At 34.2% G+C, this 26608-nt stretch overlaps 23 protein-coding genes and 1 pseudogene across 24 annotated transcripts, besides 2 other annotated features; 11 read left to right on the top strand and 13 right to left on the bottom strand.

Moving 5' to 3' along the window:
- Nucleotides 1-188: 188 nt before the first annotated feature.
- On the top strand, nt 189-575 carry TVAGG3_0819990 (uncharacterized protein; the record flags this gene model as incomplete). Its single annotated transcript, XM_001300287.1, has 1 exon — nt 235-549. The coding sequence occupies one exon, from the start codon at nt 235-237 to the stop codon at nt 547-549; it is 315 nt and encodes a 104-aa protein (XP_001300288.1).
- A 524-nt stretch (nt 576-1099) lies between these two features.
- Nucleotides 1100-3803, bottom strand: TVAGG3_0819980 (uncharacterized protein; the record flags this gene model as incomplete). Its single annotated transcript, XM_001300286.1, has 1 exon — nt 1160-3793. The coding sequence occupies one exon, from the start codon at nt 3791-3793 to the stop codon at nt 1160-1162; it is 2634 nt and encodes an 877-aa protein (XP_001300287.1).
- A 1534-nt stretch (nt 3804-5337) lies between these two features.
- Nucleotides 5338-26608: part of a mobile genetic element that runs on past the window's edge.
- Nucleotides 5467-24546: a mobile genetic element.
- Nucleotides 5606-5926, bottom strand: TVAGG3_0819970 (uncharacterized protein; the record flags this gene model as incomplete). The annotated part of the gene is made up of 1 exon (XM_001300284.1): nt 5606-5926. One exon carries the CDS (start codon nt 5924-5926, stop codon nt 5606-5608), a length of 321 nt encoding a protein of 106 aa, XP_001300285.1.
- TVAGG3_0819960 (uncharacterized protein) lies at nt 6081-6317 on the bottom strand (the record flags this gene model as incomplete). The annotated part of the gene is made up of 1 exon (XM_001300283.1): nt 6081-6317. One exon carries the CDS (start codon nt 6315-6317, stop codon nt 6081-6083), a length of 237 nt encoding a protein of 78 aa, XP_001300284.1.
- Nucleotides 6365-6574, bottom strand: TVAGG3_0819950 (kinase C-related family; the record flags this gene model as incomplete). The annotated part of the gene is made up of 1 exon (XM_051247997.1): nt 6365-6574. The coding sequence occupies one exon, from the start codon at nt 6572-6574 to the stop codon at nt 6365-6367; it is 210 nt and encodes a 69-aa protein (XP_051083472.1).
- On the top strand, nt 6642-6755 carry TVAGG3_0819940 (uncharacterized protein; the record flags this gene model as incomplete). The annotated part of the gene is made up of 1 exon (XM_051247996.1): nt 6642-6755. One exon carries the CDS (start codon nt 6642-6644, stop codon nt 6753-6755), a length of 114 nt encoding a protein of 37 aa, XP_051083471.1.
- TVAGG3_0819930 (uncharacterized protein) lies at nt 7074-7637 on the top strand (the record flags this gene model as incomplete). The annotated part of the gene is made up of 1 exon (XM_001300282.1): nt 7074-7637. The coding sequence occupies one exon, from the start codon at nt 7074-7076 to the stop codon at nt 7635-7637; it is 564 nt and encodes a 187-aa protein (XP_001300283.1).
- TVAGG3_0819920 (organellar and viral DNA polymerase type B) lies at nt 7718-9028 on the bottom strand (the record flags this gene model as incomplete). Its single annotated transcript, XM_001300281.1, has 1 exon — nt 7718-9028. One exon carries the CDS (start codon nt 9026-9028, stop codon nt 7718-7720), a length of 1311 nt encoding a protein of 436 aa, XP_001300282.1.
- Nucleotides 9031-10057, bottom strand: TVAGG3_0819910 (organellar and viral DNA polymerase type B; the record flags this gene model as incomplete). The annotated part of the gene is made up of 1 exon (XM_051247995.1): nt 9031-10057. A coding segment is annotated over one exon (1027 nt), but the record flags the coding sequence as incomplete, so codon positions are not given.
- TVAGG3_0819900 (organellar and viral DNA polymerase type B) lies at nt 11148-11497 on the bottom strand (the record flags this gene model as incomplete). Its single annotated transcript, XM_051247994.1, has 1 exon — nt 11148-11497. A coding segment is annotated over one exon (350 nt), but the record flags the coding sequence as incomplete, so codon positions are not given.
- Nucleotides 11587-12060, top strand: TVAGG3_0819890 (uncharacterized protein; the record flags this gene model as incomplete). The annotated part of the gene is made up of 1 exon (XM_051247993.1): nt 11587-12060. The coding sequence occupies one exon, from the start codon at nt 11587-11589 to the stop codon at nt 12058-12060; it is 474 nt and encodes a 157-aa protein (XP_051083468.1).
- On the bottom strand, nt 12394-13220 carry TVAGG3_0819880 (annotated as a pseudogene). The gene has a single exon. A coding segment is annotated over exon 1 (827 nt).
- On the bottom strand, nt 14372-15010 carry TVAGG3_0819870 (organellar and viral DNA polymerase type B; the record flags this gene model as incomplete). Its single annotated transcript, XM_051247992.1, has 1 exon — nt 14372-15010. A coding segment is annotated over one exon (639 nt), but the record flags the coding sequence as incomplete, so codon positions are not given.
- Nucleotides 15181-15732, bottom strand: TVAGG3_0819860 (integrase core domain containing protein family; the record flags this gene model as incomplete). Its single annotated transcript, XM_051247991.1, has 1 exon — nt 15181-15732. One exon carries the CDS (start codon nt 15730-15732, stop codon nt 15181-15183), a length of 552 nt encoding a protein of 183 aa, XP_051083466.1.
- TVAGG3_0819850 (integrase core domain containing protein family) lies at nt 15792-16266 on the bottom strand (the record flags this gene model as incomplete). The annotated part of the gene is made up of 1 exon (XM_051247990.1): nt 15792-16266. A coding segment is annotated over one exon (475 nt), but the record flags the coding sequence as incomplete, so codon positions are not given.
- Nucleotides 19540-20103, top strand: TVAGG3_0819840 (uncharacterized protein; the record flags this gene model as incomplete). The annotated part of the gene is made up of 1 exon (XM_051247989.1): nt 19540-20103. The coding sequence occupies one exon, from the start codon at nt 19540-19542 to the stop codon at nt 20101-20103; it is 564 nt and encodes a 187-aa protein (XP_051083464.1).
- TVAGG3_0819830 (uncharacterized protein) lies at nt 20454-20981 on the bottom strand (the record flags this gene model as incomplete). Its single annotated transcript, XM_051247988.1, has 1 exon — nt 20454-20981. A coding segment is annotated over one exon (528 nt), but the record flags the coding sequence as incomplete, so codon positions are not given.
- TVAGG3_0819820 (uncharacterized protein) lies at nt 21007-21408 on the top strand (the record flags this gene model as incomplete). The annotated part of the gene is made up of 1 exon (XM_051247987.1): nt 21007-21408. One exon carries the CDS (start codon nt 21007-21009, stop codon nt 21406-21408), a length of 402 nt encoding a protein of 133 aa, XP_051083462.1.
- TVAGG3_0819810 (uncharacterized protein) lies at nt 22613-23188 on the top strand (the record flags this gene model as incomplete). The annotated part of the gene is made up of 1 exon (XM_051247986.1): nt 22613-23188. One exon carries the CDS (start codon nt 22613-22615, stop codon nt 23186-23188), a length of 576 nt encoding a protein of 191 aa, XP_051083461.1.
- On the top strand, nt 23414-23941 carry TVAGG3_0819800 (protein of unknown function, DUF4107 family; the record flags this gene model as incomplete). The annotated part of the gene is made up of 1 exon (XM_051247985.1): nt 23414-23941. The coding sequence occupies one exon, from the start codon at nt 23414-23416 to the stop codon at nt 23939-23941; it is 528 nt and encodes a 175-aa protein (XP_051083460.1).
- TVAGG3_0819790 (uncharacterized protein) lies at nt 24087-24407 on the top strand (the record flags this gene model as incomplete). Its single annotated transcript, XM_051247984.1, has 1 exon — nt 24087-24407. One exon carries the CDS (start codon nt 24087-24089, stop codon nt 24405-24407), a length of 321 nt encoding a protein of 106 aa, XP_051083459.1.
- Nucleotides 24678-24860, top strand: TVAGG3_0819770 (uncharacterized protein; the record flags this gene model as incomplete). Its single annotated transcript, XM_051247983.1, has 1 exon — nt 24678-24860. The coding sequence occupies one exon, from the start codon at nt 24678-24680 to the stop codon at nt 24858-24860; it is 183 nt and encodes a 60-aa protein (XP_051083458.1).
- TVAGG3_0819760 (serine threonine-protein phosphatase family) lies at nt 24878-25120 on the top strand (the record flags this gene model as incomplete). The annotated part of the gene is made up of 1 exon (XM_051247982.1): nt 24878-25120. The coding sequence occupies one exon, from the start codon at nt 24878-24880 to the stop codon at nt 25118-25120; it is 243 nt and encodes an 80-aa protein (XP_051083457.1).
- Nucleotides 25125-25973, bottom strand: TVAGG3_0819750 (uncharacterized protein; the record flags this gene model as incomplete). Its single annotated transcript, XM_051247981.1, has 1 exon — nt 25125-25973. The coding sequence occupies one exon, from the start codon at nt 25971-25973 to the stop codon at nt 25125-25127; it is 849 nt and encodes a 282-aa protein (XP_051083456.1).

Raw genomic sequence — 26608 nt, 5'->3', positions numbered from 1 at the left:
ATACTTAATACGGGCATGTTTTGTGCTTTGGCTTTAGCATGGGAGCTCTTCAAATATTTTCAATAAATTTGGAATCAATAAGTATTGATAAATTAATGCATTATTATCATTCGAAAGTTCATTATCAATTATGCTTCAACACGTGATATTTCAACTGCCAAATATAATAAACACAAGCATTCTTTCGTCTTTTTACAAAATTGACGTTTACAAAAGAGCAATAAAAATTTCAAAATGTCATCAATGAGTTTTAATTCTCCATACAAATCACCAGCAAAGCATCAATCACAGTCTGATCTTTCTCTCTCTGCTTTAGGATCTCCTTCAAAAGCTTCGATTGACTCAAAACATGAAGCTACATTGGCAAAAATCAAACAAACCAAGAATGAAATCAGCATCCTGTCTCAGAAAACGGATGTATATGCCAAGAATACAACAACAAGTTACCATAGCGTTAGTACTCCGAAGAAAGAACCAAAATCACCAGGTTATGCAAAATCTCCACACGGAAAGGAACTTGGAATTACATATTACTCAACTCTTGTATAATTTGTCTTATAAAATGTATGTTTTTATTCAATATATATTTTTAATTTAGATTTACCTTTTAACTTATGATCAATTAATCTTCTTTAAAATATCCGTACTAAGTATAATATGAATTCAATTCCAGCTTTAAGAATATTTTGATGCTATGTAACATCTGTAGAATAAAGAAATGTATGTATGAGAAAAAACAACAAAGTCGAAATGTTTCTTATTACTTCAGTAAAAAGATCAAATAATTTGATTGCGCATCTTCATTTTATATTATTTCCGTCTGACTCTCAAAAATTAAGATAATTGAGATATTTACACGTTAAAAAAATGAAAAATTAGATTATTATTATCATGATTAACCTAAAAAATTTGTCGAATTGGCAATATGTCCAAAGAATTGAACATCTGGTAATTCTTTTCCTCACATAACTCTTTTATTCTTGATGTCATCCTAATTTCATGATAATTGACTTCGAAAAGTACATTTCGGAACCAAACATAGGGAGAAAACTATTATTATTGAGACAATAATAAAAAGAATAGAAAGTCATTTGATAAAATAAACTTTGTTTAATAAAATAACGATTCAACAATATAGATAAAAAAAAATATTAATAACTTATTTTCTCTTCTTCTCAAGAAGGTCTTCTTCAGTGATTTGTTTAGGATAGTGTGCCATGATCTTAGAGATTTGTTCAGTTGGCAGGAAGAAAGTGATATTTGCCTTCTTAGAAGCAAAGAAGTCCTTGAAGAGTGGAGCGAGTTCTCTCATTAATTCGATAGACTGCATATCCTTTGGAACTTTAGAAGTCTTGTTATTCTTTAAGAATTCATTTCTTGTATCGAAAATCTTCTTTTCGAAATCGAGAATAGAAGGAACTACATCGGATGCGATCTGGAATTTGATCTTTTCGTATTCTTCTTTTGCAGACTTGAGCTCAGCTTGGACTTGTTCCAATTCTTGCAACTTTTCCTTGTATTTCTTCGATACAGAAGCAATGAAATCATCTGTCATCTTATTTGATGCTTCAGCGATAGCAGAAAAGAGTTCGTAGTTCTTGTATTTCCTTAATGCATCAATTGCTGCGTGGAACCAGCCAATTAAGATGTATTTAGCCCTCTTATCATTAATGGTCGATGTATAGATAAATGATTGGAATTCCTTGCGTAATGCAACGATCTTTGAGTGGTAATCATCTTGTGCTTGTGAACTATTGCAGATGAAGTTGAGAACTTCCTTAACATTCATGTTGCGATAGATCTCGAAAGCTCTGATCATGAAATCGTTGCATCCATTCTCGATTTCCGAGAAATCTTTTTGAGCTTGCTTATAAACGGGGCCGTTTTTCTGATACTTAGGATCCTTAATCGGCTTAAACATATCCAAGATAATATCCTTGTATGGCGTAGTCTTCAAATTGATTAATTTTTCGATTTCATCAATACCTTGATTGTTTCCTTTGAAGCAAGCTGGATAATAGATGAGCCAATCGTAAATATACTGGGAGAAAGAGTTTACGATAATTGTTGAATCCGGAGCATCGTAATCAGGAATTGGATATGATCTCATCTTGAATGCATCCATGGCTTTCGCTTGATTCTCTACAGTTGTGTTCGTTTTTTCAATTGCACTTAATGTGTAACTCAAGAAATTAGTGATGTGAATAATGATATCTTGATTAGAAATGTTTGTATAGCAAATGTGGAGTAAAAGAATGATGTGGTAGAGAGGATCATGTTGTATAACTGTTGGATTAACAAGAGCTTCTGCTAAAGCACCTGGTTTTCCACCAATAATTTGTAGGACACTGTCTTTCTCGTTATGTGCAATGCAGACGAAATTTGGATCGTAAACATAGATTAATTCTGGATTGTAGATCTGGATATTATTATCCTTCAATTTATCGGCGAAGTTCTGACGTAATTTAATTAAATCGCCTTGTTTCCTTTCAATGTCCTGTTTCTTGATGTTTCTGCAAAGATCTCCAACGATGTTATTGAAACTATTGAATTTTTCCATGAAATCTTTGGAGATTGCGCTCTGAACACCAGTTTGTTTTGTCGGATTGACGAAAGCAGCGATGTTTCCAATGATATTGTTACATATGCTTTCAAGGGATTTGCTATCGGTTTTATTCATCTTTTGGAGTTTGTTTTTGAGACTTGTGATTTCTTGGGCTAATTGGTCATGTGTAAAACCATGTGCTGTTTCTTCATCTTTGAGATTTTGCTCTTCCTTTGATAAAATGTGTTTCGTTGTTTCCAATCTTGTTTTATACTCTTCAATCTGCTGTTTAGCGTTGGTGGCTTGATCGGCGACATCCTTGATCTGGTATTTAGTATCATCGTTGTTGAATGAAAGCTTGTCGTACTCAAGATAAACTTGGTCGTTGATTCCAAGTAATGCGGCAAAAACTGGATCGAGAGCCTTGAACGCGGATACGTATTTCTGGATGCTTTGGATAATTTGTAGGCGTTCGGCTTCAAGGCGATTTGTAACTTGCTGGGTATATTGGATGATTCCATCATATTGAGGAATTTCGGGGAGAAGTCGGTTCATTTCTTCACAGTGACTAGCCATGCATACACAGAGGTCATGAAGTTCGTCTTGGTCTTGCGTAGTAAGGATAGCGCGTTTTAAGGTCAATGCCTTGGCATTTGCTTCGTGAGCAAGAAGTTTAGCTGAGAGGACATTCGATTCGGTGGAAGCAGTGAGCTTTATCGTCTTTTCTTGAAGGATTTTCTGCTCCGACTCCATTTTATCTATAAGTTGTTTACATTGAAGATGAAAGATGTTGCGCTTAGCAAGTCTTGAGTTTGAGGTTGTTCTTCTGACATTGGAAAGGGTTTCCTCGACAATTGGCTTAGTTTGCTCTTCGAATGATGTAATCTGGTTGCTAAGGTTCTGGCATTCCTTTAAAGTTTGCTCACGCCTGTCCTTGTCATTTTTAGCTTCTTCCCAGAGCTTGCATAAAATGTATTGAGCGGATAAGAACTTTCGTTGGAAATCGGTCTGTTGGAGGTCTCGGTATTTTTGGCTGGCAATGTAGATCTTGGAATCTTCAACAATGCGTTTGATTTCGACCTCAAGACCTTCATTCTCTTTGTTGAAGTCATCGAAATTATTATTATTTCCGACTTTGGCATCAACGTTCTTCCAAAATTCGATTTGCTTTTCTAATTCTTGACTCTGCTTAGAATATTTGTTGTATTGATTCTCATAATATTTTAGAAGCTGAGCGCTTTGATCCATTAAAAAAAAGTTGATGTCAAGTTTTATCCCACCTCACTCACGATAAAAATCGAATCTGCGCGTGAAATATGCATATGGACCTTGAAAATTAAACAAATTTAAATCGAGTTAACCAAAATTAATCGGTTTTACATTTGAATTTTTAAAAAATCGGTAGAATATCGCATTATTTGCTGGCTTAAAATAAAATTCAGTAGGGCTTAAGCGGGAACTAAAAAAAAGGTAGTGGGGCTTCCAGGCGCGTTGCGCCCTCTAGCCCTGAAGATGTTTTTCCCAAGACCCAAGAGGAGGACCGAACCCCAGCCGACCAGCCGTTGACTTTTTTGTGTCGCTTTTCACAAATTATATATGTTTTCATGTTTTGTCACTTTTCAGGTAAAAACATTTTTATTATTATATATAAATGAATTTTACAAAACCACCGTTACCGTTCTTTGGAAATAAGAGTAGATGTAAAGATATTATATTGAGAGAACTTAAGAAACTACCGAATGGTCTAACATTTGTAGATTTGTTCGGTGGAAGTTTCTATATATCCCATTTATGTCATACAATATTCCCAGACTCAAAGATTATATGCAATGACTTCGACAACTATATGGACCGTCTCAAACATATTCCAGACACAAACAATATATTGAAAGAGTTAAAAGAAAAGATACCTATAGGTAAGATGGAACGTATACCATTAGATAAGAAAAATATTGTGAGAGAGGTTTTGAAAAAAGCAGAATATATAGACTGGGATAGTATATCTGCTAGACTATTATATAGTGGTTCTATAAGAGTTCATGACATTGAAACACTTATGTCAAAAGTTTTATATCTTAACTATACAAATGTTTTCAAAGAGAACATAGAAAAATATATTGAGGGTATAGAGTTTGTGAGATGTCATTGGACAGAGTTGTATGAAAAATATAAAGACAAGGAAAATGTTTTCTTTATAGTGGACCCGCCGTTCTATAACACATGGGATTTTCAATACCAAGTAGACTGGACTTTGAGAGACTCTTTAGAAACTTTAGACGTTTTACATAACCATCCATGCTTTTACTTTACATCCGATAAAAGTGGTTTGGAAACCGTTATGAGATGGTTAGAGGACATACATGACTATGAGTTTATATATGACAAGATAGAATATGAGAGAGGTCCTATAAACCGGAGAAAGTGTCACAATAAAGAAATTTTATTAGTAAGTAAATGTGGTTTGAAATCGGATTGTTAGTTTTAGGTTTTTTCCATTGTGTCATTTATTTATTTGACGTGGCAGAAAAGTACAGAGAATATGAAGATGAACCAATGCCTGCAAATGTTCAGTATATGTACTCGTAAGAGATATTTTTATCTAATATTAAATGGACGCACAGAACTTAGCGAATGCACAGCAACCTGGACAACCAAACCCAGAGAATATTCCAAATGAAGTTAGAATACAAACTGCAATGGCAAACTATGGTCAAGTGCCAACAGATGTACAAATGCAAACTGCCATGTCAAATGACGCTGCGTTAGGTTTGCCACCATGGTATGCAAATATGAGTTAGTATACCTAAGTCGTGTACTGTGACACTGCGCGCCTCCGTACACCACTTAGCGGTTTTGACACTTTACGAAACCAGTAACGTATATTTTACAACACAACCATAACACCAACTTAACCTTAAATATTTACGAAACCAGTATCGTATATTTTACAACTCTAACGACAACACCAACTTAACCTTAAATATTTACAAAACCGCCAACCACTTCACCTCACTAACGTTTTCACAAACGACTTCACTAATGTAAAAAAAATAAACGTTCTCACTTACAAAAGTATTGCAACTCCTCCCATTGCTGTGCTTCACATAACAGTTCATATTCTTCTGACTCACTTTCTTCTTCATATAGGTCAAAATCACTGTCAAAATAAATGTTAGTAAGTTTTGACAAAGCTAATGAAACACGCTTACCGTTTGTATCGTATGCTTGTATAAACTTTCCATTCTTCATTCCTTCATAAACGCTCAAACTAACTTTACCCTTTCTCCCTCGTATCTGATAGAATGTATTTTCACGAGGAACGAAGAACAAGTTCTTGAACTCATGACCGTTGTAGTTTGTTATCTCAATAGTTTTCGTCATTTATATAAAAATAAAAATAAAAAATAAACTTAAAAATAAATGATATCACCACCCTCACACGTATGAAAACATAGCACAAAAAATATATTTAGGTGAAGAGGTGAGATCTCACCTCTTTTTTCACCTGTTTTTTCACCCTGTTGAATTCATTGCTTTATAACTCTCTTCCTTTCTCCAACTCTTCTAACTTCTTCTTAAGTTCAGCAATGTTGTCCTCATGAAGTTTAATCTTTCTCAAAATTCCTTCTTTATCTAATGGTTGCTTTATCTTTCTAAACTGAACTCTACCATCCTTCATGGTATGAATGTAAAAACCTTCTGGAATAGTTCCTGATTTAATGTATTCTACCAAAAACTTTTGTTTTGTTGCTTCAGTGACTTTAGTCGTCATTTCAATCAAATAAAAATTTTAATATTAAATAAAAATAACGTTATTTTTCAGTAAGGAAACGCAGGAGTTTTACGATTTATTTGAGGAGTAGGTTCTGGTTTAAATGTTGGAGTCGGTTTAGGAGTTGACTTTTGAACAGGAGTTTGTACTTCCATAGGTTCAGGAGTCATTGAAGGTTTTGGCGAAGGTGTTGGAGTTTGTTTAACTTCAGCTACTTCAGTATTATTTACAACATTTGCTTTATTTCTTTTCAACATCATAACTGCTCCTGCTGTAGCTAGCAAACCTAGTGGGAGACCATATTTTATATAAGGACTTGACCAAATGCTATTTTTGACAGGAGCTGCTGGAAGACAAAAGAACCCAAGACTACTGGCGAAAAAAGCTAGAGAAGAAGCTGAAGCAAAAGCTAAAGAAGCTGAAGCAAAGAAAGAGTAAATGGTTTATTTTTATCGGAACTAAATGTATAGACAAATACCTTTATCTGTTGCATTCAGTAGTGAAAACCCTGACGTCAAAATAAAGGGGAACAGAGTAACGTTTAAGTTTCCAACAGACTGGATTGTGAACATAAATGAAGAGAAGTACATTGGCATAACATCTATGTATATAACACGTGCTTTCAGAAAGGTTGAATTTATACTTCAAGTCGAGATAGAAAATGACGAACAGTCTTTAAGTGCCCAAAACATTCACATATACAAATACTTTAAAGACGATACAACATTGCAACAATGTATGATTTCATTTAATGAAATGTTCGAGAAAAAGTTTAACATTGAAGTACAAACTTTACAGCCTTTACGTGAGTTTCGTGCACAACTGAAAGAAGAAGGTAGTCAGCCACAACTTATAGACTTTCATTATGAATTTAATGAAAATGAAGATGGAACTCATGACTGTCAATTCATTGTATTCTCACCATTCAATGAAGTCGCTAAAAAGAAAGAAAATCCATTACGTATAAGATTTCAAATCTCTGAACCCAATGAAGACTTCAAGAATGTTTTCAATTATGATGCAATGCTTCCGAGGAAAAATGAATTTTCAAAGATTGTAACACCCGGCATTTGGGATAGAAAGCAAGCTATATTATATTCAAACTTAAGTAAGGGAGTTGAAAATGAGTTCATTGGTCATACAAGAACTTCACCACTTCCTAACCCTAAATACTATAAATTAACTGGCTTCAATCGTGAGTTTTGGATAGACATATTCTCCACTCATGACCATAAAGCACCTGTTTTGCTACCTCCAGACCATAAGGACTGTCTCTACATTGAAGCACAACTCTTAAATTCTACCATAGCAATATTATAAATGACCACATGGGCTTCGCCTTGCCGCTAGCGGCTTATTTTTATCACGAATGACATCATTGCTGACAAAAATAAATGACCTCAGAACTTCAACTTACGAATAAAGCTTGTTTTAGTCGTTATTGAGAAGTTAAACTTTTCAGCAAAGCAAGGACTAGAAGACTTACATAAGTCGAATGCAATCTCTTGACCGTCATGAAGTGCTTTATATAACTTCATAACACTGAACTCAGAGTCTTTGTTAAATTTTCCTTGCGGAACCATTAAACCTTTATCTTCATCATAGAAACACTGAACAGAGTCAGGAAACATTTCATTAGCGGTTAAAGCAATAACATCTTGCTTCACGCCTTTCATTCTGCAGTGAAATGCAACTTCATTTAAATCATTCGTGAGTAAGTCTATGTAAGTCTTCTTTCCACAAAATATTGACTTGTATGCTAAACTTTGTTTATCTTTTGTGATTTCTGCAAAGTCGCTATGAAATTGACCAAGGTTTTTACCAATGAGAACTCTTCCATAACGTTTCTCAAACTCTTCAGCTAAACGAGGGATATCTTCATTGTAGAGATGCATACTGTCCGTATCGCTATAAAAGATGTCCATTCCTAAGTCCTCAGCAGTACAGAATACTTCACACATTATTCTCTTCGACATTGACAGAATGTTAACACCAAGTGGACAGAAGTTAAAGTGTCTGCAAATGCTTTTCGTTAGCTTGAAAATAGTTTTATCTGAACCATCCAAACCTTCGAACTTCACTATATGGTTGTAGTTTCTGATGGCATATCTTATAGCATCTTTGTCATTTACTATGGTTATTTTTGACTCAATAGGAGATAGAATAGTTTTGCCATAAATACTGTTCAGAATGAGCTTTATATTTTCTTGCAAAGGATTTCCTTCTTTCTTATACTTTAACCTTAACTCAAACAACTTCTTTACTTCATCTCTTATTCTAATATCTCTGTTTCCATCGTAATAGTATCCTTGCAACACTTCACATTTGACACCTTGATATTTTATGAGGTCTTGTAATGTTATATGGTCAACATACATTAAACAGCAAGTGTTTGAACTTCTGGGAACGTTAAGTTCTGGATTTAGTTCAGGGTCACAAACTATTAAAGGAAAGTGTCTATGTATTCCAATCTCTGTTATCTTAATGAGAACAAAGAAGCCAGACATAAACTTTTTACCAATGGGTTCCTTTTGGTCGTCATCGAATAAATGTCTCATGAGATACTCTGTGCTTAACATTTCTTCCTTCAATACTTTCGGAATACCTTCTAAAGTATAAAGTCTTGCTATAGCTGATGGATATAATGAAACAGCATCGAAGTCAGCAATGAGTTTCTTTTCGCTCTTTTGTTTAATGTTATCTGACAACATACATCTTCCACCTTGAATACAGCGTGAAATAAATTCTCTTGGTTTATTTGATAGGTCATATAAATTTCCATTCGGGAAGTACACTCTGTTCTCAAACAATTTGTTAGCAATAGAACAAATACTAACGTAGTCATAAACGTTTAAATCAAATTCTTTCAATATGTCATTGCGGAACTTAACAAAACCTTCTCTTAAAATTCTTACATCTTGTTTGCAATAAAATGTGCTATACTTTTCTAAGTCGAAGTGGTTCTCATCTATTCTGCAACCTTTGATGGAATCTATGTTTTTCATGAACGTTTCAATATCTTTTACAAACTTACATGCTTCAGAAATGACACCAGTTCTGTTGTCATTTGCTAACAAAACACTGCTGTAGTAGTTATATGGAAATACTTCTTTCGGTCCTGTTTGTAAGTTAAACATAGCAGGAAATAGTTTAAGCTTCTTATTTATAACACTGTAAGAGTCTTTTATAATAATTGCCCTTCCTTTATATAAGCCAGTTATTTGCATTGTTCGTGAACCTTTAATGATGGGAGTTCCTTTCACTTCTGTCATGTGTCTTAAGATGAAGTTTATATCATAACTGAGGTTATGGAAATATATTAAACTCTTGTCAGGAAGTCGTTCCAAAAATTCTGTTGCACAGTTCTGACCCCAAATGCTTTCACTCACTGAACCATCTTCACTGTCGTAACAGATGTTAAAAGCTTTATGAAAGCCATCAGTACTGCACTCAAAGTCAGCAAAGAAAACGTGCTCAGGAATGAACTTGCACTTATTCTTATTTACTTCTTTTGACTCGGCTTTCTTCTTCAGTTGTACACAATACTTTGGAGCATATGTCAAATCTTTAAATGGTGCAAGGTTCTGTTTATATAAGTCAGTCGTATATGTGAAAAGTTCTCCATAAGAAATAGGTTCGAAATATTTGCACTCCCACAATGTTTTCATAACATCCCATAACGGTGTTGTTCTATCATAACGAACTACATATTTGTTCTCTCTCTTTGTATAAATCTTCATCTGTTTCTCAATGTTCATTCCACCACACTCCTTCAAGATTTCTATATAGTTGCGAATGAAATATGTTGTCATTGGTAATCTTTCATTTAGCATGTAGTGGTCTTCAACAAGAAGTAAGTCAATAGTTCGAACAGTTTCACATTCTTTTGGTATGTATCTCTTTATTTCATTATGTCTTGAGTCATTGAAATAACCAATGGTAACATTAAATGCTATACCTGTTGCGTCAGAAATTTCTTGTACTTTACTTTGAGGAAAGTCTCTAACACGAATGACTTCTCTCATGTGGTCAATAGTCTCTCCATCTACTCCAGCCTGAATGCAAGCATAAACGAAACAATTGTCTTCTGTCATAAGTGTTGCAGTTCTTTTGTTCAGTTCATTGAAGATTTGGTAGCGTTCAAGATTTATAGGTAATGTGCAAAGATACTTCCAGAACTGACCGCTTCTCTTCTTATAAAACTTCTTTTCACCATTATCTTTCCAAAAGCTTTCTATAAGTGCTGGGTTTCCTGTTTGCTTAAGAGCTTCCAAAATGGCTTTCTGGTCATTTGTCAGTGTGCTTTCATCTCTATATGGTCTCTTTTTTGGTTTGCCTTTCTTTACATCTGACATCGTTAAGCCTTCATATTCTGTTAAATCATACATCTTTATTTCGGTAAGATTCTTTATGTTTGTCAAGAAGAAGTCATAGTGCATTTCAACAATACCTGCGGCATTTGCTTCTATCTCTGATATAAAGTTCTCCTTCAAGAGCTGATGTAGTAATGTTCCAATATTATTGAGATTTAACGTAGAACATTCATACTTTCCACCAAGTTTATAACATACCATCCATCTCTGTTGTGAGTTTATTTTAATTTTCTCTAAGAGTCTCATGAAAACCTTACCGAAATGTTTGTATAAGTAGTCTCTGTTTGGTTCATCTAAAGCTTCGATGTTAAAGTCAATGAGTCTATTGCCTGTCTTAACATTCCTCTTCCTATTCTCTTCATCTTTCTTTAACCATCTCTCACCTTCTTTTGGTTTGTCGTCAATGGAACGAATGACATCGTTAGCTTTGCGAACTTGTTCTATAGCGCTCTTAAACATCTCTCTTCTCTGTTGTTTCAGTGTGTCGTCTCTTCTTCTTGTTTCACCAACGTTTGCATTTGTTATGTCAAACATTTCTCTTCTTACTTCATGAGGTACTGAACGTCTATGATATAAGTCAATAGCAACGTCATTTAAAGGAAATGCTCTTGCGTGGACTTCGTCCTCGCCGCGTTGCGGCTTTATGAACTCATGAATTCTATCATAACTTATTGCACCATTATAGTCATTGAGGATGTCAGCGAGTGCTTTTTTGTTTGTTGCGTAATGTTTTGCTACTTCTATGTTAGCTTCTGTAAGAAGTTGTTTTATTTCCGAGTGTTCTAACCTAGACAACTTCCGATACATCTTTAGTAGGAAATAAAAAAATATTTTTTGAAAAAATTAGATTAGATTTTTTAAGTTATTTTTCAAAATAATTTAATATTTTTATTTTAATGAAACACATGCAAGATTGCAAGTTCTTTTCATACAATGCTCTCGCTACTGCCATCAAGAATGAGTTCAATAATGCTTCAAATGTTAATGTTATCTTTAACAAGAAGTTTGTGAAAGAATCTAAGTTTGGTCAGTATGTCAGACCATTAGCTATCGTCATTGACCGCAAACGTTATACTTCACAAGAGTTAGCAGTAGTTTTGAAACAAAAGAGTTTCTTCGTGAATGTCAAAGATACTCATTATACTGTCATAAAGAACTCCAACATTGACTTCTTCAGTATTGCTATGAATCTTTCCGAACAGAAAGAATATAAGAAGGGTGAAACATCTGTGAAATATTATCCTTCATCTCTGAAGACAATAACGAACAAAGATGTTATACAGAAATTCTTACCAAAGGTTGAAGAAGCTTCTATTGACATTGACGAAGGAAGTGAAATGGTTGAAGAAATAGACCCTGAAGCTATTTAAGCAAAAATATATTTTTGAAGAACTGAAGGTGTCACTACGTCACCATGTCACCAGGTTAATTAACTTCTTTTAAAAAGTGTGACAACATGACATTTTGACAACAGGTACGAAAGAGCGAACAGCATGATGCATCGTTAATGTTATTGTTAATGCTTACAGTGTCGAACATAATTGACGTAGGATTCATGACTTCTTCGTAAATGAGTGTAAATATAGCACAAAAAATATATTTAGGTGAAGAGGTGAGATCTCACCCGTTTTTTCACCTCTTTTTTCACCTCATTCTCTCTTCGTTAATGTTGTCGTGACTTCATCGTTAATGTTGTCGTGACTTCATTCTTCCTCTTTGAAGTTGTCGAAATATTCTGTTATTTTTTCCTTCAGTAATGGTAAGTCTTCTTTGAATGTAAGTATTGTGCAACCTTTGATGTCATAGTGTGTTTGAGGAAGAGTATTTTTGACAATTTCCTTTATTTGTTCATTCGGAGTCATTGAAATCGGTAAGTTTTCACAATAGAACCAGTTTCTGTCAGATTTATATATTTTAGCTAAGTCATAAAAGCTCTTGTTGTTTCTTCTGACTAAATGCAACATAACCATATCTTTATCTTCTCTTTCTCCAACTCTTCAGTATAAATCATATACTTATAACTCTTTTCCTTTCCTTTTGGTACTGAACGTGGTATTCTTTTCTGTATGCTTTTGTCTTTGGATTCAATGACTTCATCTTTTGCATGAAGTTTCTTTTCCATCTCTCCACGTTCTGCTTTATATAGTTCATCTAACATCATGAAAATATAACAAGCATAACGAGGTGAAGCCCACATTGCTACAGCGTTTACTAAAAGTCTATGAACATAATAACCTTTCAAACCAGGAGCCAAATTCTTGCGATTTTCGTACGGAATCTCTTCTCTCGGTTTTCCGAGGGAAGCAATCATATGAGGAAATTCTTCTAAAAGTTCTTTTGTCTGTTGGTTTTCAAACCAATGATATGCTTGCTTTGTAGAACGAAGAGCATTCATTATACTTTGCATTTGGTACATGTCATCTTTGACTGAACGAATGAGACGTAACTGTTTGTTATACTGTATGTACTCGTATTCTTCATTTATGGCTTCATGAACGATAGCAGTTGTTGTGTTCTCTGATGTTGACATTACTGTCTTTACATACAAGATAAAAATTTTTGTTAGAAAAAAATTAGCGTTATTTTCTGACTTTCACAAAAGACCAAAAATAAACGCTTTACATGTATTTTTCAGCAACTTCGTCAAATAATTTTATAGCTTTATCTATCTCATCTACTTCAAACGTTTCTTTACCTTTCGTGGGAGCACCATACATTTTCTCAAAAACTTCAAGCAGTTCTGTTTCAGCAGCTCTCATATCATTAACAAACACAACCTTGATTCTATTGACTGTAGAGTCATATCTTTGAGTTATATTATATGTCCTTCCTATCTTATATCTTTTTGTGTTGAAGTCCTTCGGTTTCTGAACGATATAAAGTAAGCCTTCACTGCAACGTTCTGAGTCGAATGAACCATATGTTATGAAGTTATATCCAACAACTGGGTCTAACCATAACAAAACTATTGGTATAAGACTTTTGTCTATAAGATATGCTCTTGTTCCATGAAATGCTACTGATATCATAAGCTCAGGATTTCTTGTCAAAATTTTCTGAGTTGAAGCATTTCTAACCCAGTCGTTTGTTTTCTTTCCAGATGGAGATATAATGTCTGACAAAGAATATTTGTTGTATTTCTTTGAGTATCTTACGTTTAAATCACCAATTCTAACCACTTTGGTGTCATTGTCTATCTTTCTAACTGTTTCAAACTCAATGTTTGACATTACTGTCTTTACATACAAAATAAAAATTTTTCTTAGAAAAAAATTAGCGTTATTTTTCTAACTAATGAAATTCATGAAATTTGGTCATTTTTCAGCAAAAATAATGTTTAGGTGAAGAGGTGAGATCACACCTGTTTTTTCACCTCTTTTTTCACAAGCGTTTTACATGAATTGTACGATGTATATTTGAAATCCTAAACAATTTCGTAGCTTCAATTTCTTCTTTTAGTACATCGAATGTTTTAATCGTGCCGAAAGTCTCTTTATATTTCTTCTTGACGTCAGACAGAAGGAAATCTTCTGCTGTTGGATAGTTTTTATTAAGAAATGTCAACATATCCATTTTATCTTCTGCTGGCTTTTCTGCTTCTTTCTTTAAGTCTGCATAGTCGTTTCGCATTCTTTCTATCTCTTTGACTGAGTAGTTATATTTTCTTATTGCTGCTTTACATTTTGAACATTGCGGCATCGTTTTTGCGTTATACATTGAAACATTACCAGCTAAAACAACTAAAGCGTCAATTGCTCTCTTCATCTCAAACATAGCGGGTCTTATTTGTTCGTTCCATACTTTGTCTCTTCTATCTTTATCTCTTATTTCCCATACACATTCAGCAACTAACGAAACAAAGTTATCGTATGTCTTAAACTCCACCGATTTATATATGTCAGAAATATTTTTATAAACCATGTCGCAATCTTTGTCCATAACTTTATGGTTGCAATGAAAACCAAGGAATTCATAATTTACTTTACGTATGAATTTCTTTATTTCTACTGAGTCAGTTGCTTTGACTTCAATTTCGTCGAATTCAGGAATAGTTAGTTTTTGCTGCTGAACTTCAGGTAGTTTAGGCAAATGGTCAATAATATCCTGCATGTCATAAAGATACTGTTCATTTGTTTCATCTTTCGCACTACAGTCTAAATTACTTGTTAAAAGTTCTTGCTTTATCTTCTGGATTTCTGTTTCAAAAGTATATGAAGAAGGAATAAAGTTTTTCATCTCTATCAACATTGACGTAGGATTCATGACTAACGAGTTTGGTGCTGTAGTTTGAATTGTTGTTGTACCGATTGTTGAAATCATATCTTTTATACAAAATAAAAAAATAAATAAAAATAAAACTAACTTTATTTTTCTATCTTAAGGAAATTCATGAAAATTCGTGAGGGTGAAAAAACAGGTGAAAAAACAGGTGAGATCTCACCTCTTCACCTAAACATTATTTTTGTCTGATTTACATCTAATGAAAAAGTTTAGAAAAATTTTCTTATTCTTTCTGGCATATTTTTGTCTTTCCAGTACTCCCGCTCTAATGGTCCCAGATGTGTTGGCTTCGACTCTCTCAAGTTCTTAGATGGTATAACATCTTCAACGCCTCCTTCATATCTTACTTTATAAGTGTCATCGTTTATGTTATAGCCAAGTATTTCAATAACCACTCCTCGCTTTGCTTCGTCAATGGTTTCAGCAAGTTTGCCATTACTACTTTCGACTAATTTCTGACGAGGATAAAGTGCAATAGAGTCGTCGGCAGCTTTTATAAGATATCCATTACCTTGCGTAGAGTCTACGATATAATAGTTTCTACTTAACCTTAAACGTTTCTTTGTCAACGGTTTGTCGTCAAGAACTACGCGAACTTTTGTACCAGGAATGAGGGTAAATTGTGTTGAATTTCTGATATTTTGTGTTTGGCTTCGTTTCTTTTGTATATACTTTTCTTCTTGTTGTTGTGTCATTGAATTTGGTGTATGTCCTGTTGTAGAATGTGTTGAGGAATTATATACTTCGAGAAAATGTTTCATTGTTTCTTCGGTAAAGTCTCGCTCTTGGTTTAAATCTCTGAGAGTCCTTATGAAGCGGTTTATGATGCCGAGTATGTTATGGTTATGGTCTTCAGTAGTGTAGTGAGTTATGTTATGCTTAATGAGAAATTCTGTGATTTCATTGCTGAGGTATGCACTGTCTTGGTCTGATGTTAAAGTACTTGGGTTATGTTCTGCTACAAACTTTTGTAAAACTCTTAACACTTCACGAGTTCCTTTATTTTTCATTGGATATGCATATGCTTTACGAGTGTTAACATTTATGAAGATGAGGAATGGTTTATGTCCTCCTTTTCTGCTTTGAATGAGAGTGTCAAATTGGTATGCGTCAGGAGTGTTGGAGTAAATTGGTAAAAAGTAGTCGTAAGGGTTTATTTTTGTTTGATGTACAACATTTTTGTCAAAGAACTTTTTAACTTCAGCTCTGTTAGTAAATCCCCAACTCTTTGCAGCTTCATTGAACTTCTTAAATGACCTCCATGGATGTTGTTCGAATACTTCTTTCAAGCTCATTTATGTAAAGTTAAAGATTTTATTCTAGGCTCAAGCGCGTTCATTGAACGCGGTACCATGCGAATATAGTCACAAATGGTGGCATATAATCTTCACCCGAGCCTGTTGGATTTGTTGTGAAAGTATGGACATGATTTCCTCCTGGTTCAGTTTGTCGAAAAGTCTTTTTTGCTGAATTGTTATAAGATGGAGATAAAACATCATTGCCAGCTTCATACTCTGAGTTGTATAATGGATGGTCTCTTAATGAGTGGCTATGGTCGCCAGAAAAGTTTGTCGTTCCTGTATGAGTGTGCGGTGGAAGGTTTGCTTCTTTAATTTTCTTCGAACCTCCTGTTTGCTTTGAATATCTAGCACAGTATAAGAATTTATCTACAATCTGCTTCCATGAACCAAAACCTAAAACTGTTGCTGGATTTGTTGAATTCATTGACGTATAAATAGAGCCTGCAGGATATAATGTTTGAAGTATTTCAGTCTTTAATGTTTGAAGCTCTGTTTTGTCAGCCTTCTTATCATATAAATCTTGAGCAGTGAATTTAACATTATTTTCATCATTCATGACATAAACATTTTTACAGCTAATTTCTTTCTTCGTTGTTATGTTTTCATTCGATGTTAAACCTTGTGGAAAGTTAGGAGGTTTATAATATAATGCATCCCCACCAGTTCCGCCAACCGTTCCTTCAATACTTTCTATAGCAACAGTTGAGAAGGAGTTATGTGTATGTTCTTTATCTGCTTTTTTATCTAACATTGCTGGTAGTTCATGTGTTTCAAAGTTTCTGACATGACCTTCAATGTTCATACATTTACTATTTAAGGAGTTTAGTGTATCTTTTACGCTTGTACTTGGATTCTCTAAAGGTGCACTTGAACCAAGGGTATAGTTCAATATTATGTCGTCTGCTCTAACAGTAGTGAAGGATTCATGTGTATGGTTCTTGTCAGCTTTACTATTTAATGTAGCTTGAAGTTCATTTATATCGGAGATATTGTGTTTATGAGATTTCAAAACTTTGTTCGTTGCGTCAAGTTCAACTTTGTCAGCTTTACTTTTAATAGCATCTTCAAAAGTTATTTTTGACTTAACTCTCAAAGTAAATCTTGGTTCAACTAATACACCGTTAACAAAGAAGTATGAAGCATAAATTTCATTGTTATAACCAAATGCTTCTGGTGCTTTACCTGTGTCATACTGTACAGTACAGTGTATGTCATAACCTTTAGCACGAATGAATTTGTATCTTCTTTCATTAACATCTTCAGTGCTTATTTGTTCATCCTGTGTTAAATATCCATGATAGTCCGTTATAATATGTTCGGCTGAAGTTATATAATGAACATGGTTCTTGACTTTATCACTCAGAGCTAAAAGCTCATTTTTGTCTGCTTTTTCGGCTAATTTCTCATTAACATCATTCACTTCTAATTCAACTCTTCCGCCAGAACTCTTATTATCATTAATCTTTTTCATTAATTCGGTAATTACGTCATAAAGACTATATTCTGTTTTCGGTTTTGTAAATAATGAGTCAAAATTTCTTTTCATCATTACATCGCTGACATTAATGATATCACCAATTCCTTTTTCATTTATTCTCTTCATTATTTCTGCAATAATGACGAATATATAATCTGTTAATTTATTCTCTTCATCGAGGGTTATAGAATGTTTTGAAATTGAATCATTAACTCCTCTAAATAAATCAATAACTTCAGGATACACGTTTTTAATGTCTCGAATAACCCGACCAGTATCCTGTTGTTCATGTTCTTCGTTCCCGTCGTTACGTGGTTTTATATCTCTAACCATCATCAACGCAGTCATAACCGGAGGGTTTGTTGCTATCTGTTCGAAAATCCGTCCGTTATGTACGGTATATCTAAATAATTTCTTTGTGTTTGTTAAAACATTTGAAACAAGTCTTTTAAAACCATCTACAAAATTTCCTGTTTCACCTAATGTTCTTGCAGCATTTACAAGCTCACTCATTCCCGCTTTTGACCCCAAAAACGCCCATATTGCATTTATTTCACTCTGTATAGTTGTCCATTCAGCAAAATTAACACCCGCATTCGCTAAGCTGAAAATGAAATTCAGTGGATCGAACTTAATTCCACCTTCTTTTTCAATTTCAACGAACTCACTAACATGAGATTTTAAGTTTTCTTTCGTTAAAATTGTTTTCCCCGATGTTATGTCATTAACGAAACTATCACCGTCAAAAGTTAACGAATTCAATTTCGTCGTTGATGCTTTTATTTCATACACCGCTTTATCAATAGTTTTTGGCTCACCTTCTTTAGAAGCATATGAAACATTAATGAATGAATTATATGTATTCGTGAATGAGTTAAAATCAATGATTTTCATTAATGAAGCCTTTAATGATTCATTAACTGTCGAATCCCTTAAAGTAATTAATGAACTGTCATGGGCTTCGCCCTGGTCGCTTTGCGACTTTATGAAAGGTACACTGCAAACCGTCAAGTTTGGATCAAATGCTGTAGTCGAAGAAGGAGTATTAATGATATAAGTCATTAAATCATTAAGTGACGTAAATAATGTTGTCGTTTTTGATTTAATTTCTTTAGCATCTGTTATATACGGTAATTTTATTTCTGTAGTTTCTGAATTAAAGATATTCGCTAAAATGTTTTGTAAACTGTTTTGAACAGCTGTGTAAACCGTTGAATCCGGAACTCTTACGATTTCACCGTCCTTAATAAAAGGCATTGCGCATGGTGTAGTGCTTGGGTCAAATCTTTTTGGGTTATGATTCAACATATATTCTAATGCTTCATAAACAGACCTATATACGGTTGTATTATCTTTTTCAATAATTTCACCGTCCTTTATAAACGGCATAGTACATGGAGTTAAAATAGGGTCAAACTTTTCATAGTCCTTCCATGTTATGTATTTCTCAGTATTTCCATCAGTGATAACAATATATTTGTCAGTAAGTGTGAGAGAGTATTGACCAAAATATAAACGTTTAGCTCTGTCAGCTTCATACGCATATGCAGCTATACTCATATTTTAATGAGAATAAAATGTTGTTCTATTTGCAAAGTACATACCCAAACGAATACGGGACAGTAAAGCTACAAACAAACTTAGGTCTACAGAATGAGGCGCTTGCATTCAGAATGGTTGACTTCAATACTATCGCTTCATTCGTTATAACAGATGAAACAGATTTCATGGAGATTGAAATAGATGGAAAGAAGCACGAAATAAGATTTCACAATAATGTAGAATATAAGATGGAAACATTAGCTGGAGTGTTAAATGCTCTCATAAATACTACAATAAACAAGGATAACGAAGAAAACTTAATGAATGTTAAACTTATTGCAGGAGTTTTGAAGTTCAGTTATGTGAAGGAGTTTAAGATACCAAGAATGAGTCATAGAGTACAACTTCTTTTGGGTGCATACCATATGACATTTCCTTTGAAAAGTGTTGACAAAACGATTGAGATGAAATCTGTTCCATACGTATGTTATGGTAATTGTTTATACATTGAGTCTAAAATAGCTAATGTCACAGGCATTTCAGGAGTTAATAGTAAAGGTTCAGTAGAATATAAATCCTTCTGTTATGCAGTCAATTCAATGTTCATTCCAAACGTTCCTGTCATAGCAACTCATTTAGGTAAATGGGTTCGCATTAGTCCTCATAATTTGAAAGACATGCAATTCAGACTTGTTGACTTTCAAGGAGAGCCTGTAGAACTGAAGGCACCAGTGCGAATGACTGTTGAAGTTGACTTTTTAGAAAATATTAAATGCAACAGCTTACAAGAGAACTCAGAGCTAAAAATATAAAGTATGAATGTTATGTATTAGGTCATGAACTTTGGTTGTTGCTGTTTGATGAAACAAATGAGTTAGTTATGTCAGTCAAGAGAACAGAAAAATATTGTGTTAGTGAAAACTGCACCAAGTCAATAAGATTAGGTTTGCATTATGAAGATGAGTTCGATACTGTTGAAGAAGTTTTGGATAGATATTACAAATTGCTAACTTGAAATTTTTTTGACTGACGGCGCAAAGCGCCAAGATGGGCTCAAAGAGCCCTCCTGACTGCTTTAATTTACTAAAACATATTTCAAACAAAGCTTATATTCTGTTGAAAGTTTTGTATATTCATTCGAATATTTATACTTAAACTCAACTCCTGTAGTTCCTGGTGTTTCAATGATGCGGATGTTACCTATTTTCATGAATAGTGGAGTTTGACCACAGCATTCGATTTCAGGGTCGAGATAGTCAATGACACATTGTTTCCCTGTTATTCGTGAGATAACATTTTCAAGGTCCTCCTTTGTTAGAATTATTTGGTTCTTACTTATAAGATTTGTCAAAAGCTTCTTATCGTCTTTGAGTAAAATTGTTTGGTATAACTGAAGAAGGTAATGGTCTACGTTATCTGAAGGATTTGTTTGAACATTTGTGTAAGGATTGTCGTTGGCTTCTCTTGAAAGAATTTGGTCCAGTGGTGGATACTCTAACTTAACATCTGATGTAGCGTTAGCGTTTGAAGCTGTGTTTAAATTCACCGACTTAAGTTCTGGTTCTTTTTCTTTCAAACACTCTGAACTATAGTTCTTTATGACAATATTGTTTGTCGTTCGTGAGTCAACATTTGATGTTGGTTCAATTGGAACATTAACGGCACCAGCTAAGATGGATTTGCTTCTCATTTCATATAGAATAAAAACCTTTTATATGTATGAAATGAACAATATACTCGACAAGGGTTTGAATGTAAAGCTAACGAATGAAAATATTGTTGAATTCACTGAGACAGGAGCTGTGTATAAAGATGTAGAACTACTGAACAAAAGAGCTAAGGGAAGAAGCAGGAACATGAACAAAGGGTGGAAGCCTATAAAAATTTATGTCAATGATGGCTCAGGAGGTTCAAACATAAAGTATGCAGAAAGTTATAGAGTTTATGCTCTCAAAGGTGAAAAGCCTTCATTTAAGAACAGCTATTCTAACGCATATCCTCAAAAGCTAACGGATGGGGAAGTGGATGATATGAATGACAGCAAAAATATTAACAGAAATGGCGACAGAGATGCATGGAATTTGTTTACCATCAGTCAATTGAAGGTTAAACTTTAAAACAATGTTGGTCGTTCCCATGGAATATTTTTGACTTTAATGGTATTAGTCATGATATGAATCTCAAGGTATGAACGAGGAGAGATGAGAGACTTATATGCTTCCCAAATTTCTTCAAAAGGTAATGTTATACCTGACTGTTTCCAAATGAGTTCAATATCATAACGTGAGAAACCTTGAAAGATAACGAAGTCAGTTATGAGACGTTTTATGTTTAAAGCTAAAAACCTCCATGTTTGCATAAGTATTGCTACAGTTAAATGGTAATGTCTGACTTTAGTATGATGTTAGCTAATGGTGAGTCAGGCTTTGACACTAAACCTTTTCCGGCGAAGTCGTCACAAACTAATAAAGTGTTTGAGGATATTTTTTGAAGGGGTATTTTGAAAGTTTTGACAGAATGTAGTTTGTAAGTCGTTTCATATCGTAAACTCCTGAGTATTGACGTAAGTGGTGTTTGTCAATAATTCTTTCCATCTCCTCAGAAGTCTTTTGCATTCCTGACTGTATAAATTCAACGATGGCATAATATTTCCTCTTACGTCGAATGTAACGTTGAAGAAATTCAATGAGTTCACTGTCTGGAACTTTAACGACAGAGGCTTGAACTTTTGACATAAATGTTTTCGCTGTTGAGTCCATAGAGTCTGAAGTTGCTGATATAATGATTTGGTCATAGTAAGAGTCGTTTCCTAAACGCTCTGTTATGAGTATATGACGAATGAGGTTAAATGTCTTACCTGAACCCATCTTTCCACAATAGAAATACACACCATTTGAACAGAACTCATAATCTTTGCTGAAAGGAAGAATGAGAGAAGAGTTAAGTTTGTCTGTAGTTTCATTCATGTCTTCATCTACGTCATGTATTAAATGCTTCATTTTATCTCCATTAAAAATGCAAGTCAGAAATATTCAGAACATAGCACCGAGTCTAACTGACAAGAGTATAAAGATATACTATGAACACGTTATGATGAAACCTACCAAAATTCAAGAAAGTCAGTATACTTATGAATATCCAAGACACTGGGTAGAGTATGTAGGAGGTGAGAAAGCTATTGAAATCAGACAGGTTCGAAGTATTCCAGCAGGAAGAACAATATTATTGAAGAACTTTAATGTTTTGAGATATAATGATGAAACAAAGAAGCAAGATAGTTTCCCTGTTGCTGTGTATGTGAACCTAGACACAGGAGATGACATGAAAGTTTTTAATACAAAGCTTCAAACGGTAGTGAGAGAACAACTGACTGCGGAAGGGCATCCATTACCTTCAGAAGTTACCATAGCATATAATTTTGAAACAAACTCAATAGATTTTAAAGTCGTCTCTGCAAAGAAGTCAGGTTTTACATTTAATGAAGCAGATGTCTATTCGAATGAAAACTTCAAAGCTATTGCATGGTTAGATAATGACGATTGCTTTAAGAAAATATTTAAATACAGTGACTCAACGATGTCAATAGATGACCTTCGTGGAATGTTACCATCGACGTTTACAGTAGAAGGTTCAGCAGGATTGCTTACAAGATTGTCAATTGGTGGCATTTGGTCTCGTGAGAACATTGTTATAAAATCCAGTATAAGTGAATTTGCTGAAGAATCTATATTATGTCTTTCAAACTATATGTATTCGCCGCCAAAGCATTATAGTATAACAAACTTTGTCAGTAAGTTTAACATAAGACTTGTCGAACCTTCTTCAATGAAAGATGTTGTGCTACCTAAAGATGGAAAGGATGGACTCATTATTGAGATGATTTTAATAGCATATTAAATGAGCTTGTTCTTGAAGGTCATTCATGATGAAATAACTGTTGTAGAAGATGTTAGCAATTGTTCAGACATTTTGAAGCGTATAGATGATATAAGAAAGAAGTTAGATAGACCGCAAAGCGGTGAGGGCGAAGCCCGTGAGAACGCTTATGTTTCATTGACTTTCTCCAGTAACGAGAACTTTTATGAGATAATATTGAAGAGAGATGATTTTAATATGGGGTAAATGGTAGCTTGGGCAGCTTTAGGCGCAATGGGAACAAAAGCATTAGCATTTGGAGCAAAAGCACTTGGAGCTTATGACGCAGTAAATAAAATGAGTGGAGGAAGGGTTTCGAAGACATTAGATGCAAATAAAGGGAAGATTGGAGACTGGGTTGCAAAGAAGTTAAGATTAAATAAAATAGGGCTCATAAATAAAGCATCCAATTTGGTTGCGACTGAGTCAGAAAATGCTTTAGGAAAGGGCGATGAGTTTGCAAAACACGCAAAAGACTTTAATGACCAGATGAAAGGTGAAACAATGCATTTAAATAGAGTCGATGGAACTAAAGAAAATGTTTCTTCTCCACCAGCGGTTTATCCATACGGACCTTATGGAATGTATGGAAACCCTTATGAACGACCATTTGACCCATTGACTGGTGGAAGTAACTGGTATCATTACGGCCGAAGAAGAAAGACAGTCAAGTTGGAGACAGATGTTAAGAAAGCAACTAAAAAGAAACCAAGGAAGAGAGTTATAAAGCAATGAATTCCACAGGGTGAAAAAACAGGTGAAAAAAGAGGTGAGATCTCACCACTTCACCTAAATTTATTTTTGTGCTATGTTTTCATACGTGTGAGGGTGGTGATATCATTTATTTTTACGTTTATTTTTTATTTTTATTTTTACATAAATGACGAAAACTATTGAGATAACAAACTACAACGGTCATGAGTTCAAGAATTTGTTCTTCGTTCCTCGTGAAAATACATTCTATCAGATACGAGGGAGAAAGGGTAAAGTTAGTTTGAGCGTTTATGAAGGAATGAAGAATGGAAAGTTTATACAAGCATACGATACAAACGGTAAGCGTGTTTCATTAGCTTTGTCAAAACTTACTAACATTTATTTTGACAGTGATTTTGACCTATATGAAGAAGAAAGTGAGTCAGAAGAATATGAACTGTTATGTGAAGCACAGCAATGGGAGGAGTTGCAATACTTTTGTAAGTGAGAACGTTTATTTTTTTTACATTAGTGAAGTCGTTTGTGAAAACGTTAGTGAGGTGAAGTGGTTGGCGGCTTTGTAAATATTTAAGGTTAAGTTGGTGTTGTCGTTAGTGTTGTAAAATATACGATACTGGTTTCGTAAATATTTAAGGTTAAGTTGGTGTTATGGTTGTGTTGTAAAATATACGTTACTGGTTTCGTAAAGTGTCAAAACCGCTAAGTGGTGTACGGAGGCGCGCAGTGTCACAGTACACGACATAGGTATACTAACTATATGAGATGGAAAGAGTTTTATACAATCCCTGAAGTGGGATATAAACAACTTTATGCAGATGACGCGAACACAGGAGTTGACCCAGAATATGTTTTCTACCAGAGGAGAAACAGAATGTATGAGCTCCAGTTAAAGAATGCTATGGAACTCAACAGGAAACGTAAGAGACTAGGCGGACATTAGATTTTTACACGTAGTAAATGGGTTTCTTCAGTAGTATTGGAAACTTCTTCAGAAGAGTTGGAAGAGGTATATGGAATGGAATAAAATCTGTCGGAAGAGGAATTTGGAACGGAGTCAAAAATATTGGTAAAAGAGTAGGTCAGTTCGTTGGTATTATACCTAAAGACCCTGAACCAGAAGAACAAGCTCCTGTTATACAACAACCTGAACCTGCACCACAGTCTAGTTGGCAACCAAATCCAACACCTCAACCGTATTAAAAAATTATATTTTTACCGTTCGATAGTATTTGTATATGAAACTAAGTTCTAAGTAAAACGCATGGTATAATGGAATTATTCTTTTTCTTCCATCTGTAGTAAACCATACTTGAAAGTCTGAAATACTTCCACTTGGTGGTTCGTATAACTTTGTAGGTTTTTCGTAAAAGTCATTTGCCAAGCATAAAAAAGAGTTTTGGGCGCCAGAAAATGAAGCATGAACAATAATAGCATCTTGGTCGAAAATATTTTCATATGTTCCATTAGGGTTTTCGACTTCATAATAGTCCGGGTGTACTGGATATGCTGCAGGCTGATTTAACATCCTCATAAATCTATACCATGCCAAGTTGTTATATTTTGTAGAAATATAAACGTTTTCTCCAAGGTCTTCTATTTTATTGATTTTAACAGTTGCATTTTTCCTGTCATAAATAATATCGAGATGGTATTCTCCTTCGTCAATGTTATACTGGTTTGCATATTCGATATAGATATCGTTTATTTTTTCTTGAAAAGCTTGAAGAGTTGTTTCTAAGTTTACAAGCAAATTCACTTGTAAAAGTTTTCCCTGTTCAAATTTCTCATACATACGTTTTTCTTTGTTATAGTATCGAACTTCAAAACCGACCGTAAATGGGAAACCATGTATGGCTTCTGAAATGAACTTCATTCTACGAAAGCCAATAGCTTTTGTGACGGATGGGTCTCTTAACCATCTTAATGGGTAGTCAAAACGATAGCCTTCATGCTTTACGGTATCTGTCTCAAACTTTTGACCGACATTAGTAAAAAGTTCATCTAATGGTTTAGTTGTAGCAACTCTAGAATTTTCTTTTTCTATTGGAAGCATATTTTATCTATAATAAAAATGTCAAATGAAACAGCGTCTATGAGAGAAATACAACACAACCGACAACTCATTATGCAAGCTCTAAATAAGAACACAACAAACTTTTCAAACTATTCTAAGATATCTGAGTCATTGAAAGAAGGAAACTTAAAACTGACAATAAACCCTATGACAGATGAGTTTCTGTTTCAAGACAATAAGAACCATACTGTCTGTATAAATCCAACAAAAGGAACTTTAAACGAGAAACCTATAAATGAACTTCTTTTGAAAGCAGATGTTGACAACAAAGCTGACAAAGAATATGTAGACGATGCAATAGCAAAAGAAGAAGAAAGAGCTAACAATGCTTATGCAACAAAAGAACATACTCATCCTGAACTAGCAGACAAAACATATGTTGACAATAAAATGTCAAGTGAAGTGACAAGAGCTGAAAACGAATATTCTAAAAAGACTCATACACATTCTATATCTGATATTACAAACTTACAAGAAACATTAGAGACAAAAGCAAATAAGACTCATACACATACCATTGCAAATATTACAAACTTACAAGAAACCTTAAGCAGGAAAAGTGACGTTGGACATACACATACCATTGCAAATATTACAAACTTACAAGAAACCTT

The sequence above is a fragment of the Trichomonas vaginalis genome, chromosome VI (assembly GCF_026262505.1).
Source record: "Trichomonas vaginalis G3 chromosome VI, whole genome shotgun sequence".
NCBI lineage: Eukaryota > Parabasalia > Trichomonadida > Trichomonadidae > Trichomonas > Trichomonas vaginalis.
The sequence above is the reverse complement of the archived record's forward strand: the minus strand, read 5'-3'. Positions and strand labels throughout refer to the sequence as shown.